The following is a 16,883-nucleotide window of genomic DNA, read 5'->3' on the forward strand; positions in this document are numbered from 1 at the left end:
TGGACGGCAGACCCAGGGGCAGATAGCACCAGTAACAGGAAGGTGCAAGGCCCCTGATGGTGGGAGAAAGAAGATACTAGGAAATAGGTGAAGAATGCAGGAAAGGTATGGAGGTCAGAGATTTCCCTTCCAATGAGGACTTTAGCTCAGAGCCATCCTTATCCTTTATACATGTAAAGGGAGCAAGATATCTAGAGAACTGCGCAAAATCAAGTCACTAGGATAAAACTTCTAATCCATTCTTTAATGTACTGGACGTTACCTCCTTGAATATGGGTCCTCTTACACTGAAGATCTGAGTATTACTAAAACAAAAACAACTGTTGTAAGCCCACTGCGAGGAGGGAGACCTTAACACTTCATTCTCTAAAGAGGCAGCAAATAATGAGTATATAGGAATACAATAAACATATCTCAAAAAAGAATGATACAACTTTTATTTTCCATGGATTTTAAAGATACTTTTGCTACATAGTTATGTATTTTTATGAGATTATATTTATTCATTTGTATGAAGTTCAACCTTATACAATTTCAAGGTGATATGTTTGGTAGTGTATCTATAATCTTTAAAAAGTTTAGAGTTTTTGGAATGTACAGTATATGAGGTAAAATCAAGATTACATTAAAAATTGTTTTCTCCTCTGCACTGATTTTGCAGGGAGGCTCAAATGGCAAGTACACTATTAAATGACATTTACTATCAAAAATAGGAGTTCATTTGAATTACTATGAAAAACATAAGCCACTGTAACAGCCACAGTGGCATATTTTACCATTTTAGACATTCAACTATATAGAAATCTCTGGGCTATTACACTCAAACTCATTTGTACTGCCAAATGTGGCACTTTTTACGAAGTTTCTAGAAAATAATCGCAATCACTGTTGTTTGGGGGGAAAGTTAGCCTATACATAAGAGATTAAGTTTAAATAAAATGTAAACATATAGTATATTATAGTGACAGGTCATTCTTATACTTGGAAAGGCCAAGTTTATCCGTTTCTTTTTTGAACAAAGGTTAATGTTTTTTCTACAGCACATATCATTTGACATAAAACAATTACAATACATGCCCATTCTAATATAAGAGAAATTCTTCAGAGATCTTCAAAGCACAAAACATATGTCCTTTTTTCAAAGACTGACAGAAGTGCTTAGTAATCACTAAAATGCTAATAACCTCAGCAACTAAAAATTAGTGATTCACTACCCTAAAATTCAAATAATAAATTAAAAAGGCTAGTTACAAGTGTTTTACAGATAACAGATGTGATAAAACAAGAATTTTAAGATAGTTTCATTACAAACTGTATTATTACTGGCAGTCATCGACATCTATGCAAGATGTACAATGTGATACTTGACAAAGTTCAGTCTGATCATCCAATAACTCACAAATGCAAGCTCACAAAACATTAATGAATTATGCAATTGCAAAGTGCTCTAATGCAACATTAACCACATGCAATCAACAATTTGGAACAGTATCCAGACAGACATTACATTAAACATTAGTTTTTCAAGAAAGAAAGCAGCTTGAAGTTTACTGGTGCAAATTAATTTTGTCTTCGGATTTGGTGCCCCAAACAAAAAGATTAGGTTTGATTATGAATTCTGATGGTGATGGCAGTAGTTATGGGAGAAGCAGCAAAACTTATGGGAGTTCTTCAAAATTAGCCTATTCCAGATAGATGGAGTATGTGGGTGTGTGTGTATATATATATATATATATATATTTCTACACTTCATATGTATAGTTTATATATATGCCATATATATATATATATGCATGTCCATACATACATACATATAGTTCAGAGGCTCACAAAAACCAAATTAAATAGGTTTGAAATTCAGAGTTGAGTAGGATTACTTTTAAAAAGTATCTACAAGCCCTCTGTAGTTTAACATGTTCTCAAGACCTGAAGAGGTGCTTTCTGAGTAAACATTAAAATATTTTTAGGCCAAGTAAACTGTCTGTGCTTTCTTTATCTGTGAATTCATGAATATATACTTGTAATGAAGAACTCCACATTTATCAAACAAGAAGTTTCTTTTTTCATGCATATTCTTTCATCCAGTTTTTATCTGCTAAGCCCCTCCAGTTATTCATCATAATCCCACTTACCAAATAATTAAGACAAATGAGGAGGTAGAAATATAGCACTAGATTGCTTTCACAGCATCAGACTTTGACTTTTTTTTTTTATAGCATGTTAGTGTAAATTTTAATCATTCTGAATTTTTCACTAGGTAATATATCTTTAGAACAAACAGATCAGGTTGTCACTGTTACACTCATGCTGACTGGTCAAAATATCAATTATATATTGTTGCCTCTTAGAAAAGTCTGTTTTACAAGAAGGCATTAAAAAAACAAAAGAAAAAAGAAAAAAAAAAACAAAAGAAAAAAGGAAAGAAAAAAGTCCCAAACAAAAAACCCCAAAATTGCTATTTCTGTGGCTTGCATTCTAATAAGGTGCCAGCCTCTACCTAATGATATAAGCATTGAAAATGGCAAAAATGATGTATTATAGTCTCAATGCCAGTGCTAAATGCCACTGTTTTTGTAAAAGCAATACAGAAATAATTTTAGTACATGACAAAATAAAATGTAATACAGTATTAAAAATAAAGTTATATTTTCACTTGATTACAAAGTACTGAATGATAAAGGCAATCAAAATGGAAAAGAAAGCAAACAGCACGAGGATGACAGCGGCACACTGCTCATCACTCAGTGCCCGCCGGGTCCTTGTGCTTTCCACAGTGTCTCTGTTGGTGCTGGCTGGTGGGTCAGTCCTCTGAGAGATGAAGAGCACTGTTGTGCTGTAGGGACCTACTAGGTCCTGATGCCCCACGGGGTCTTGGCACTGGCGAATGGCACACACACGGAAACGATATTCACAGTTCAGCTGAAGGCTTGAATACCGGAATGAAGAATCAGGGCCTTTGTAAATCTGTTAATAAGAGAATGGAAGAAGAATTATGTATGAAGGTCAGGCGGAAAATCTATTTTACAACAGGCTAGTTTTAGAATTATTTTTGAGATGGAAGCTAGGGAGTGCTACTGCTTTTATCTTTTAAATGACATTTAAAAAATACCTACCTTTCTATTAAAGAGCTAATCTGCTGTATAAGGGCAGGAGAAACTGTAAAAGTGAGGATGTGCCATCCTATCCTCGCAGAACTTATAGACCAGTTAAGGAGAGAAGATTTGCCCCCAAAGTAGCTAGAGAACAAGGAAAACCAGCCCACAGGTATTTCCTTGATTTTCTCAAGTATAAGAAGTCAAACTTTTGTGAAACTTTCATGAGAAGGGAAACCACATCTAATCATTCTTCCTCATTATATCTTTACAAAACTGGTTTCTGTACAATTTCAAACATCTGCCGAAACAATTAATGAGTGAATAAGGGAGCTTTCTACAGGTGTCTATGGCAACTTATTTTATGAACTTTAAAGAAATCACTTAGAATCACAGAATTGGATCTTAAAACCCAATTCCTCTGCCCATCCCTTAGAAAGGAAATAACAAGAATGGAATTCCATGGATTTTCAAGAGCATGCTAGTAATGATTAAGAGGATATGTCCTGGGACTGGTCACCCCTGCGTCCGAGCACAGTCTGCCAGGCCACACTCCATGTGCTCTTAGACCAATCACCTTAGTAAAGTGAGCGTAATAGTTATGTTGTATGGTAACTATGAGAATGAAAGAAACTAGTACTTGTTAAAGGACTGCACACAGTGCCCAGCACATAACAAGTGTTCAGTGTGTGGAAGCTAGAATTTCCATTAATCAGTCCCTTCCCTCATTCTATGAATGAGAAAATCAAGACTCATACTGCCTGCCCAACTAAGTTCTTGAGCTAGTTGGTGGGCTGTAAGTCAGATCAACCCAAACCTGACCTAGCCCTCTTTTAGGCAATTTTAGCTACTTCAATTGTATCTGGGTTGTCAATCTAAGATTTTTACATACTGGTTTGTTCGTGAAGGAGCAAAATTAAGAGCTTTGTCTCATTTTTGTGTCTTCAGAATCTAGCATATAATCGGTACTTAAGGCCACTAAATTAGTGAGTTATTGACTGTGTTTATGTCAAAATGTGTGTCAGTGGATGCTGAGAATATATAAAGGAGCTTTTACTGAAGGAAGTAAGACTTAGCATGAAACAAAGAAAACCATAAACATGCATTAGTTCTGAGGATGCACATAAGTAATACGGGGAGTGGGAATGTAGTAATTAATGTTCATGTCTGGATCATGGTAAAAGCAGCAACGTCAGTAAATTAGAAGAGTGTATTAGAAAGCAGTGTCAGACTACACATACATACAACAAACTCAAAATAGTAAAGATAAAAAGATACGTTATTTGTCATGTGGCTATAATAGATGACATTTGTCTTTAAAATTTTCTTTACTTTCCATTTGTCTCCAAATGAGCATGGTAATATGGTTAGGGAAAAAACTCAACAAATGGTATGAGGGTGATAGGTGAAGAGATCTGAGAGACAGGAGGAGTATGTTCATAACACTAGTTGGATATTTAGGTCTAATTCCACAGGGGCCACTTTAGGTGTGTGATATTTACAACAGTTTTAAGGAATCTTGATCATAAAGCTGAATGAGGGACTGAGAAAGCTGGGCAGGGTAGGGGCTCCTGCTGTGTATGAAAGCACAAGGATATGATACCTCAGTATAGTTTTTATGGATCATTTTTAGAAATGATTTTTGAGTAAGTAGGCGGGCAGGCAGGCAAAAAAAAAAAAATTGCTTCAACAGTTCAAAGCTTGGAGACCAAAACCATGTTAGAACTTATGACACTGATGAAGTAAAGAGTTTGGAAAGAAGAGACTGGGAGGGAAAATAATGAAGTCAAGTTTTCAGTTTTGTGTTCCAGATGCTGGAAGGATATCTAAACAGGGAGACTTCTTGTAGGTAACTATAGATACGAGGACGGAAGAAAACAGATAAACTTGCTAAAGTTAACTTAATCACGCCATTTCCACCCCTCCATTTCATACTGACAAGATACAACTGTTTTGATCTTAGTAAACAGAAAAGAGCAAAGTAAAACTCTGAAAAATTCGTAATTTTTTGGCCTGTAGCTATTGTTCACAGATACTTGGAGTTACATATAATTAAAACAAAACAAAAAAATAAAACAGCTCTTTATATTTACTCTCAATGGAGAAATGCAGACTAAACTTAAGCTTGTGAAGTCTGCATGTTTAGCTGGCTAAGAACTTTGAAACTGTACATCAACTGCAACAGAATTTTTTGTTTGCAACAAAATTTTATAGGGAAACTTTTTAAGTTTAGATTTTCATAAATTGATATTTGTCCTTATTTTAGCTTTGTGAATAGGTCACAGCATGAAGAAAATAACAAATGTTATTTGTTAATAACAAATAAAAATGAAACCAGTATCTTACTTGTTTATATGTCTCCATATTCACATTTTAGAAACATAGATTGGCTGGATTTACCAAGAACTCAAGCAAAAATGAAAATTAGTCTCTTGTTATCTTTTAAGGGTAAGTAAACATGCTTGCTATTAAAGATAACCACTTTTTTTTTAAAAAAGATTTATTTATTCATGATAGATATATATATAGAGAGAGGCAGAGACACAGGAGGAGGAACAAGCAGGCCCATGCCGGGAGCCGGACGTGGGACTCGATCCCGGGACCCCAGGATCGCGCCCTGGGCCAAAGGCAGACGTGAAACCGCTGAGCCACCCAGGGATCCCCAAAGATAACCACTTTTGAAGTTGTCATTACAAAGGAACAAATTCTACTCTCTGTATGTTACAAATCCACAATCTGACTTACACTGAGTAATGTGCACAGTATATATCATTTATAGTAGTTAGTATAAGAATGATTTTAACAATACATTACTTTTAGGCTAAGTGCAGACTTGTTTGTACCTTTCTTTAAGGTTTATTATGCATTTGATTACATTTTAAAGTAATTATTCATTATGACATATAATAAGGCAATATGTGCCAATATAATATGGCACATATGGCCATATATCATCCTTCTGTAACTTATGAATTTATGATTGCAAATACTTATTTTCAATAGTGATCAACACATGAAGAAAACAGTAAAAATCCCTGAAAACAATGGAATACCCACATGGCTCTTGTCCATACCATTCTTCCCCTCGAAGTTTAAGTGAACCTGGGAGCTTTTAGAGCAGTTAAGTTTGTTGTGCATAAGCACCACTTAGAACTTTAAAAAACATAAAACAATCATGGGTCCTGTTCTTAGACATTCAGGTTCATTAGGTCTGCAGGCCACTCAGAGGGGCATCATTTTGGGAATCTAAGTTCAGAAGTTTAAAAGTTGTATAGAATCCAACAAGCCACTATCCTCGTACCCATTCTCTGACACTGCCAACAATACCGACTTCTGATGGGGTATCAAATGCTCCCTTACCCAATCCTTGTACATGGAGAAGCTTGCCTCATTATTAACTCCAGAGGAGGCCTCTGCTCTGGTTGGCTTAAATCCTGAACAGTCACTGGTTAAGGGAAAGCTTTGCAGTCTAAGCACTTTCTCTTTCCTGAATGTGAATGAGGGAGAATAAATTCCACATGGCTTAGGGCAGTCACTAAAGACTGCTGAGAAAAGCCATGCCCCTGACAACTTCACTGAGTTTCTGTATCAAGCAATTCTGAGGCCTGCTTACCTTTAGGCTTCTTCTTAAGAGGATTTACACTTAATTGTGCCAGTCTGAGTTGGTTTTCATGGAACTTGCAACATAATAAGCTGTGACACAGAAGTGCCTTAGGTACAGACTCCGAGGTGAGGTTGATCTGCTTTGAAGATGGCTCTACTGTCTCCCAGTATTTTTAAACTTTACCTTGTTATACAACTTGAAATGCCATTTTGGTAAAAAAGCAGTTGCTTTAAAAAATATATACACTCTCTAGGGGATTAGAGAACCAGTAGACACTTGCACCTTTGGTATGAATTTTCCCATGCAAATAGTCTTTCTCTCTTTTTTAAAGATTTTATTTATTGATTCATGAGAGACAGAGAGAGAGAGAGGCAGAGACACAGGCAGAGGGAGAAGCAGGCTCCTTGTGGGGAGCCCGATGCGGGACTCGATCCCAGTACTTCAGGATCACGCCCTGGGCCGAAGGCAGGTGCTAAACCGCTGAGCCACCCAGGGATCCCCCAATAGTCTTTCTCTTAATGACAATAAGGTCAGCTGTTCTTTGTTTATGGGAGTTATGATGTGTGTCAGATGGGAGGCAAGTCAGAGTGTGATTTTAGAGAATGGGGGCCATTTTAGATAAAGTGCTACAGAATGGGGCACTGCACAGCAAGAAGGCAACAAAGAGTTTTCTCAAAGCTGATCAAAGAGGGGCAAAGAAAGGGAAGAGTACAAAGAAATCAATTTGTTTCTTTTTTCCCTTCTTTGTCCCTCTAAGTTTAGCCCAGGTATTGCTGCCAGGTGAATTTGCTTCCAGATCCACAATCCCCAAAACATTATAAGTTAAAGGTTTTTAGGTAAACAGATAAGCTAGTTTAGAAACTAAACCACCAACTTATTTAAAATAATCCCTTCTTAAAAACATCAGCCCTTCCTACTGCTATGGAATAAAGACCCATAGGACCAAAAGCCATTGGACCTGGCTTCCTTAACTACACATTCCATTTTTGAGTCTTACTCAAGTCACACTTGAGAGTTCACAGCTCCTTCTTAGCTCACAGCACCATCATGCACCCTGTCCCCTCACTAAATGGCACTTCTTTTAGAAAACATTACAAAATCCAGCTGGAATAAATCATTCCTTTTTATAAAGTAGGTTTTATCTTTATTATGACTTTTTGCTTGGCTATATAAAATGCCATGATTATAAAATTTCTGCTTGTTTGTTAATTTCTAAACAACTTTCTTGAAATCAGAACAATAACCTATTAATATTGTAGCCCCTCACAATTCTTTATACATAGTATTTAGCACATGTGTGTTGAGTATCAAATTTTAAGTAAAATATTACATTCCATGAATGGAACTGAACTCTTAAAAACACAACCTTCAAACTTTTGGGAGTATAACCTGTCAATAAATTGTAAAATTTTATAAATATTTAAGAGATTTGGATGAGCAAGTATATGATGATGTTTTAAGTATTTTAGGTTTTATGGCGTGCTTACAATCTAAAGTAAGTGAAAGTGATGACAGGATTATCTGCTTTTAAGTTAAATTAGAATTAGCAGCGCTATTTCATGTAGTGGTATGTTTATTAAAATTCATACACTACTCAAATCTGGGGTCCCTATTTCCTTTAAACACGTAATGCAATTACATTTTTAATAGTAATTTTGCTTCCTCCTTGGAAGGAAACCTGCTTATCTGTAAATTATTTTCAAATCTGATTATCATGTCAATTTGCAGATGGCCTAATAAAGAAAAACAGTCAATGCCAAATTTAACCTGACTTTGGGGCCCTTTGTAATGACGCTTCCATACTTAACAAAACTTGAAAGAAAAAATTATATCTATATTGAAAAATATTCGATTATTAATAACTATAAAGCATGTGATGGAAATAAAATACGAATGATTTTCTAGTGGGAAAAGAAAATATGAGCTCCTCAAAACAATCCAGCTTAAAAGCACTCAAAATCAAGAAGAAAAAACGGAGAACCAGATGAAATGCTTACAGAAATTAGCCTCTGATTTGCATAAAAACTACTTCTTTATAAAAGATACTGGTAAGCTCCCGACTTCATCTCACTGCCAATCACCCTGTACCAGGAAGCCATCTCTGAAATTTTTCAGCCTGGTAGGTAGGTGGTACTTTTTTTTTTCTTAAAGATTTTATTTATTTATTCATGAGACACACACAGAGAGAGAGAGAGAGAGGCAGAGAGACAGGCAGAGGGAGAAGAAGGCTCCAAGCAGGAAGCCCGATGTGGGACTCGATCCTGGGACCCTGGGATCATGCCCTGAGCTGAAGGCAGATGCTCAACTGCTGAGCCATCCAGGCGTCCCCTGGTAGGTGATACTTCTGCTAGGTAGGCTTCCATAATGGTTGTTATCATAGTTATAACACTGAATTATAATTATGATTATTACTGTTATTTTGAAAGCCTCCTTAATGTTCTCTGCTTCTGCCCGTGTCCCATTCTAGCCAAAATGACCTTGTGTCTGATCCTGTGACTACTCTGGTCAAAATCCTCTACCAGCTTCTCATTATACATGGAGTAAAAGTCACAATGTGGCCTGTAATACCCCTACATGATCTTCATATCACACAAAGATCACACAAAGATCCTCTTTATCATTGACTACTTGACATCACCTATTATTTTCCCCATTGCTCTTACAACCAACTCCATACTGGCCTTCTTGTTCATTAAATTTAACAAGCATGCTCCTATCTCAAAGGCCTTTGTACCTATTGCTTCCACTCTTTGGACGACTGTTCTCCCCATATTCACCTCCTTTGGGTCTCTGTTTGATTGTCACCTGACTGCCCCATATGAAATAGCACTAGCTGTCTCTCCTCCCAAAACTGCCTATTCCTTTTACCCAGTTTTATTATTCACTGTACTTCCCTATGCTTTTAGTATCTCCTTTTCTGCTGAATATAAGTGCCACAGAGGTAAGAACTTTTTGTTCAGTGTTATATATCCTGAGTGCCTGGCATCTAGTTTAATAAATTCTTGTCAAATGAATGAATCATCTGTTAAATATACAGAGATATTGTGTAGTTACTAATCTTCGGAACACAGTATGTACTAAATAAATGTTTTTTGAATTGGAAAGATAAAGAGACAAATCTTGCACTGTAAGTACATAAAAATGAGAAAAAAATGAATATCCACAGAATTACATCTTTGCACATACCTGTTTAAATTCTGAATCTTTTCCCAACATAACTTGAAGACTGTAAATAACTGGATCACCTTTCATTGGCTGTAAACATTCCCATGTAATTTCACAAGTGTGATCATTTATTTTCTCTATTTTGGGGGCTGTAGAGAACAAATACAAATAAAATCTGCTCTACTTGATTTTTAACTTGGCACATCACACAGACACTTGTTTTAATCAAAATCAACAAACCTTTAAAACTCAGTTATATATCTGAATTTTTGAAATTTGCAGAGACATAGTTAATTAATGGTTTACTCTTATCTCCAGGCCATATAATCTATAGGTGTTACAATGGCCAGATTGATTAAAACATCTATCAAGGTAAGCACTGTTTTTGTTGAGTTAAAAAGCCAACAGAGGGATTATGTCAGTTCTAAAACAATGTTAATGGTGTTTCTAAGAACATAACTAGAATATGAGATTTTGTAATTTAAAAAAATCTCCTAAATTGAAAAATACTTCTTGTTGCTTGATATAAAACTGCTTCTTCACTCAATGGTGGGGTAACAAAAGATTAAACATGAGCAACAGTCATAAGGCTAAGAACACTAAACTGGATGACAGAATAGAAAAAGGACTCAGTAAAACTCCATCAACATTATTAGAAAGACACTCAAGAACAGTCCGGCTAACTGTGGATCTGCTTAACAAATGACACGATCCAGGACACTGTACTAGAAGTCTCTGTGATTTGTCCTCAGTGTAAGGAATGTTAGTTATTTTGGCTAAATACACAAAGTGCAATCCTTGCCAGGGTCATTGAAAAATAACCCATCTAAAGGGACAATTTAAATTTTAAAGATATTTGTATATACAAATCTGTGAATGTATGTGCAAATCTGATTAAAAAATTCAAGTTAACTAAGGATACATTTATTTTCTTTTTAACAAACAACCTGGCCTTCTCCCTGAAATCCAAATGAATGAAAGAACAAGTCAAAACAATTTGAGTTTGTAATTTTTTCTTTAAGTAACAATAGGAGAAACAGCAAATGATCCTATTAGAAATCCAACATGTCTATTCAGTGTAGTATTTTTATGTTAGATTATTAAAAAGATTACGAACAAAACCCAGTACTTGCAGTATCAATGTGCTAGGTAAAATAACTTTATAGCTTTTTAAAAATATTTTATTTATTTATTGATTGATTGATTTTAAATTTTTGTTTATTTATGATAGTCACAGAGAGAGAGAGAGGCAGAGACACAGGCAGAGGAGAAGCAGGCTCCATGCACCGGGAGCCCGACGTGGGATTCAATCCCGGGTCTCCAGGATCACGCCCTGGGCCAAAGGCAGGCGCCAAACCGCTGCGCCACCCAGGGATCCCTATTTTGTTTTTTTTTTTTTAAATTTTTTTTAATTTTTTATTTTGTTTATTTATTCATGAGAGACACAGAGAGAGAGGCAGAGACACAAGCAGAGGGAGAAGCAGGCTCCATGCAGGGAGCCCAACGTGGGACTCGATCCCGGGTCTTTAGGATCACGCCCTGGGCTAAAGGCAGCGCTAAACCGCTGAGGCACCCGGGCTGCCTAAAATAGCTTTTATTACTGAGTCAAACTCTTAGTAGGTGGGCTTGTCTATATAATTTTTTTGTAATTTAAATGTCAGACACATACTGGATGATAAATTGTAATAACAGCACATAAGGCTATGTATGAAGATGCATTTAAAATTAATTTATTATTAAAGAAAGTAACCTGAGGATGTATAACTTACCTTTCAAGGCAGCTGGGACAGATTTTGGAGTAGTAAAAATATATTCTTGGGAGAGAGGACCTTCCCCTGCTTCATTACAAGCTTGAATACAGAATTTATAGGATGTTGACTCATTAAGTCTTTGTACTTTGTATGTATGACATGGACCTCTGTATAAGGATATAAACCTAAAATGGAAATAACTCTTATTAAAAATAAACCTTGACTACCTTCCGAAAAGTGTTTAAAAACTATTAAAGTAGTACAGTTGGGACATTATTTAGAAGTAGAAGTTACTCTTAGAACTTAATGCCAGGAACACCTTGTCACTCCAAATAAATCTGTTATATCTTTCATCAGATGATGAAAATCACAGGATTGGTAAATTTTCTAATCTGACATGGTTTCCTAAAAAATTACTGCTAAATTTTGTGCCCATCACAGTAACTTTTCAGGCTTATGGTATAGCTTTGTTTCTGACTGCTATCTTTTAATGTTCATACATTTTTAAAGATACTCAGAATACTACAATTTTCATTAGACTCTTTGGCATATAACTTGTTATATAAAAAAGAGAATCCTCAATGTCCAGGCATAATTTTAGTTGTTTTGGTTATGTTTTCTAGAGATTTACCCAGCAGTATGAAAGAATATATAATTTGCCACATCTGAACTGTTTGATGAAAAGATTATCATCATGTATGTCATCCATAAGTTCAATGTTCCCCAATATTTTTGATTGGCTGCTTTAAAATTTTTGGAAATTGGGGAATCAATAATGGAATGAATGCCCACATAGTTCTAAATAGTCTGAAAACTGTAGTCAGGTTAAAAATGAAAAACCAGTTAAAGACCCGAAGTAACAAAATTTCCAAGAAGCAGTAATTAGATAAGCCTTGCCTTTTTAATCCCCACCCCTTTTTTTAAAGAACAGGGGAAAAAAAGAGTTTAAACCACTATCAAAAAAGCCGACAATGACAAAATCTTGGTCAGGAAACAGCTGAAATAGCATTCAGACACTATCCCAAAGCAAATGTAAACAGTTGTGAAAAATCAAAGGGAAAGAGTAAAACCTAAGTATTACTAAATTGATTTATTAAATTTAGATAGTAAATTTAACAATATCATAAAAGTTTTTATTTTCCACAGCCATAAGCCATACTCATACCTTACAATTCTCTAGCTTATTAATATTATATATATACATATATATATATATATATATATTTTTAATTTATGATAGTCACACAGAGAGAGAGAGAGGCAGAGACACAGGCAGAGGGAGAAGCAGGCTCCATGCACCGGGAGCCCGACGTGGAATTCGATCCCGGGTCTCCAGGATCGCGCCCTGGGCCAAAGGCAGGTGCCAAACCGCTGCGCCACCCAGGGATCCCAATATTATTTATATTTAATGGAATTTTTATTCTATTACATTTCAGTCAACTGCTAATAGACCTGTTTCCAGTAAACCTTCTTGCATTATCCTAAATGTAAATGCTACAAAGGGCATGAAAATAACTTACAGAATTAGTTCACCCAATGATAACAACACATATTAAAGATAAATGGCTATACCAAAAATCTGTAGCAAGGTAAAGAATCTCCTTCTAGAGGTAAGGCCTTACAAAGTGTACACAAAATTCTGCCAAGAACAAAGGCTAACATTTATAGAGGCACAGATTTCAGAAAATGATTAATACTGTTTGCTCTGTATAATGCTCTTACTAGTGATACAGTATGTTTAATTCTGTATGTTATTTTAAATGTGTAAGCATTTCTGAGAGTACTTATGTAAAAAAGTATCATGAATATTCCATTATTGAATATTTGGCTAAGATGCAAACACAACACAAAAAGCAAAGTGGGAAGACCTTTGGAAAAGCTGCTACTAGCACTCTGAATCCATGAGATTATACAGATTGTTTCTTATAAGCTGAGTGAATAGTAGAAAAGTAAAATTTAAATTCTTAAAAATATTAGAATAACTCCTGTAAAGGGTATATGGTATTGTTTACATGGGCTATAATGCCAATAAACAGCCTCAGATTTCCATTTGAATAATTTATACTACAAATCTTTTGATTTATGATTAAAAATGATTTGGTGGGATACTATATGGCATGGATGTCAAGAAAATGTAAAGGACGCCAGCAAAGATGAGAACCTAGCAGGAGACTAGCTAATAATCAGAGACTAACCAAGTCTGACAGTGAGGAACTAAACTGTATTTACTTAGCATGCAGGTTCTGTGACAGGGGTGTGGAGGAAAGAAAGTCAGACATAGGGGTCTTAAGCCAATCAATTATTTACTGTCAAAACCACCTCTGCTGGAAATACGGGCTTAAGAACTTTTTTGGTAGCAAAGATTGTTTCTTTTACTAGCATGAAGAGAGTAAATGGGTTAGAGAAGAGAGTCAAAGAATAGCCCGCTTAATTTTTCTCTTGGCATCCTACTCACAAGTTATAAACAGGAAATCATCACTATATCTTCTGGTCTTTTGAAAATAGCACATTTAAAATTACTTATTAGAATTCTAACCTAGTTTTGAAGTCTTATTAACTTCTACTGTTTAGATTTATATACTTAAGACCTTAGAAACTATAAAGTAGCAATTAAAAACACCTACCTTCCATTCTTTTTTTTTTTTTTTTAAAGATTTTTATTTATGAGAGAGAGAGAGAGAGAGAGAGAGAGAGGCACAGACACAGGCAGAGGGAGAAGCAGGCTCCATGCAGGGAGCCTGATGTGGGACTCGATCCTGGGTCTCCAGGATCACGCACGCCCTGGGCCGAAGGCAGGCGCTGAACCACTGAGCCACCCAGGGATCCCACCTACCTTCCATTCTTATCCTCCATCTGAAGGTGGTACTGAATAGAATCTGTTGACAGTGTTTTTGGGGTTCCTTCTCCCCATTTCAGCTTAAGGTTCTGGTGGCTGAAGGCAACACATTCCAGACGAGGTGGATCAGGAGGGAGGGGCTTAGTTTTTAATTTTATCATGTGGCTGAAAGGACCAGCTCCAAGGCTATTCAAGGCTTGAATTCGTATTCTAAGTGCCACATTAAGAAAAAACAAAATCAGTTATGATCACTCTATTTAAAGTTTCTCTCTGGCCTAGGCAAAAATTAACATAGTGTGTAGAGTGTACCTGTATGTTGTATCTGGTTGCAAATTGTCTATAATATAGCTTGTAACCTTTCCCACTGTCAAGGGCTGTTTATCTCCAAAGTCTATGCTGTAGGCAAGGATTTCTGAACCATGGTCACAAGGCTTTTCCCAGCTTATTGCAAGGCATGTAGAAGGTGAATAATAGGGATTTTCTATATCATCATCACTTATTTCTTGAAGACAAGTCACAATAGCAGGAACTGATGGTGGAGTCACACAGGCTACTACTTCACTGAAAGGGCCTGCACCCACAATACTCAGAGCCTACAAATTAACAGAACCTATAAGTTAACAAAAACATGACCATCAAAATGCTCACAGAACACAAAGCTCTGGCTAGAGTAACAAGGCCCTGACCACCTTTACCTGGACTCTGCAATAATAGGTAGTTGCTGGTGAAAGTCCTTTTAATTCATAACTGAGACCAGGCCCACAGTAACACATCTGCATACTTCCTTCGACACCTCCCCACTCCAATCGATATTCAGTGACATCAGTTCCATTACTCAAAGGGACCTTTAAAATTTAAGAAAAAGAAAACGTCTTAAGGTCTTGATATTGATTAAATGGTTTTTAGGCAAAAACGTTCTTTACCTGAGGCGTATCAAAAACCGACTGATCTTGCTTTTGAATTTCTTTAAAATGTTTAAGTAGAATTAAAACTGTTCATTATTACATTTTTATTCATTAAGGTCACCTGAATGTAAGACTGGTCAAAAAATATCCTTGTTTCCAATTAGAAATAAAAATATGACTGAATCACTTCAGAAAGAAAATTTTAAGGTGAATTTTGAAGTCAAAATAATTTAATTAAGTAATATAAATGTTAAACCATGTAAGGACATTTTCTGTTAAATTTCAAAGGAAGCTGAAAATGCAATTATCATTACTGATTATTACTATACACAATAAACAGTGGAGATAATAAATATAAGAGAAATAGTATTATACTAATTCCTATGAATGTTTGTTCTGAACATTAAGCTCAGTCAGTGGCTAAGTGTCTCAGTAATGAGACCAAGCCTTTGAAAAAAATACAAAGCACATCATGAATAAGAAACTCTGTACTTGTAATGCAAATATGCCTTACTTAAATGCATCGTAAAGATAAAAAATTCACTTTTTACCACATGAATTTAACTAGGACTTATTGTCTGCATAATTTAGGAGGTGAAATGAACAGTAACTCTATTCTTTTAGATGAACTACTCTTATCATTTAAAGTAGGTAAATGGGAATTACAATACCTCCCAATTTACTTGCGCACAAGTTGCAGATCTGCATGTAACTTGAGGAGGCTTGCATTGATCTGGTGGTCCAGGGGCTGTAGTAATATCACATTTTTCTGAAAATGGTCCAAACTAGAAAAACAAATATAGCCAGTGTTTTCATTTTTTACCCACTGACTGCACAGCTCTTCATAAATATTCACATAAATAAATAATTAAATGCATTATTCCTCTCCTTCAAGACAAACTGGCCATAATAAAACTCCAAAAGCATTCACAGAAAGTAAAAAGATGCAATATCATGGAAGTGACGATGTGCGGGTATTTTTAAGTTTTATCTACTGTACTTTCTTCTCCTTTTTCCTTCATGAACTGGTTTCTGTAAGAAGGGCAGGGTATCAGGGAATTGGGTATGTGGAGTAAGTCAGAAGAGATTATATGAGGATATAACAAACGCATGGGGGGAATCATGGGTATAAATTAGATCTTAAAATTTAGAATAGATTTAAAAAGAGTCTAAAATGTATAGTCTCTGGAAATGCAGAAAGCAACTATTTAAGATGATTTTGACAAATTTTCAGTATTCTGAAAATACAGATTAAAAACACTAGCAATAGAGGTGCTATCCCAGCCTTGTGGGGCTGACAAGATGACTTCAGACAGGAAACGATGATTTATGTTAGAATGGCCAACAAAGTACTGACATAAGAAACTTTAAGTCTGTAGATACAGATACTGAACTCAATTGGAGAACAGGACTAAGATATAATACAGGTCACTGAAGTATGAAATAATGGGAGAGGAGAGACTTATCAGTTTAATTTTGTGAAACTGTAATTACAGAATAATTAGAGAATGTTACTCAATTCAGGCAAGA

General features: G+C 35.7%; 1 protein-coding gene across 5 annotated transcripts in view; it reads right to left on the reverse strand.

Annotated features, from left to right (window-relative positions):
- Positions 1-414: 414 nt before the first annotated feature.
- FNDC3A (fibronectin type III domain containing 3A) overlaps positions 415-16,883 on the reverse strand; it is a 175,523-nt gene continuing 159,054 nt past the window's right edge. For all 5 annotated transcript variants that reach the window (XM_035704449.2, XM_025478344.3, XM_049099193.1 and 2 more), the window contains 7 exons: positions 16,025-16,138; positions 15,144-15,293; positions 14,758-15,041; positions 14,446-14,658; positions 11,631-11,797; positions 9,883-10,010; positions 415-2,964 (listed from right to left, as the gene is read on the reverse strand). In XM_035704449.2, coding sequence (XP_035560342.1) covers positions 2,650-2,964; positions 9,883-10,010; positions 11,631-11,797; positions 14,446-14,658; positions 14,758-15,041; positions 15,144-15,293; positions 16,025-16,138 — 1,371 coding nt within the window. In that variant the 3' untranslated portion in view covers positions 415-2,649. The remainder of the gene's footprint in view (positions 2,965-9,882; positions 10,011-11,630; positions 11,798-14,445; positions 14,659-14,757; positions 15,042-15,143; positions 15,294-16,024; positions 16,139-16,883) is intronic.

Source organism: Canis lupus, chromosome 22, assembly GCF_003254725.2.
Source record: "Canis lupus dingo isolate Sandy chromosome 22, ASM325472v2, whole genome shotgun sequence".
NCBI classification, from domain to species: Eukaryota; Metazoa; Chordata; class Mammalia; order Carnivora; family Canidae; genus Canis; species Canis lupus.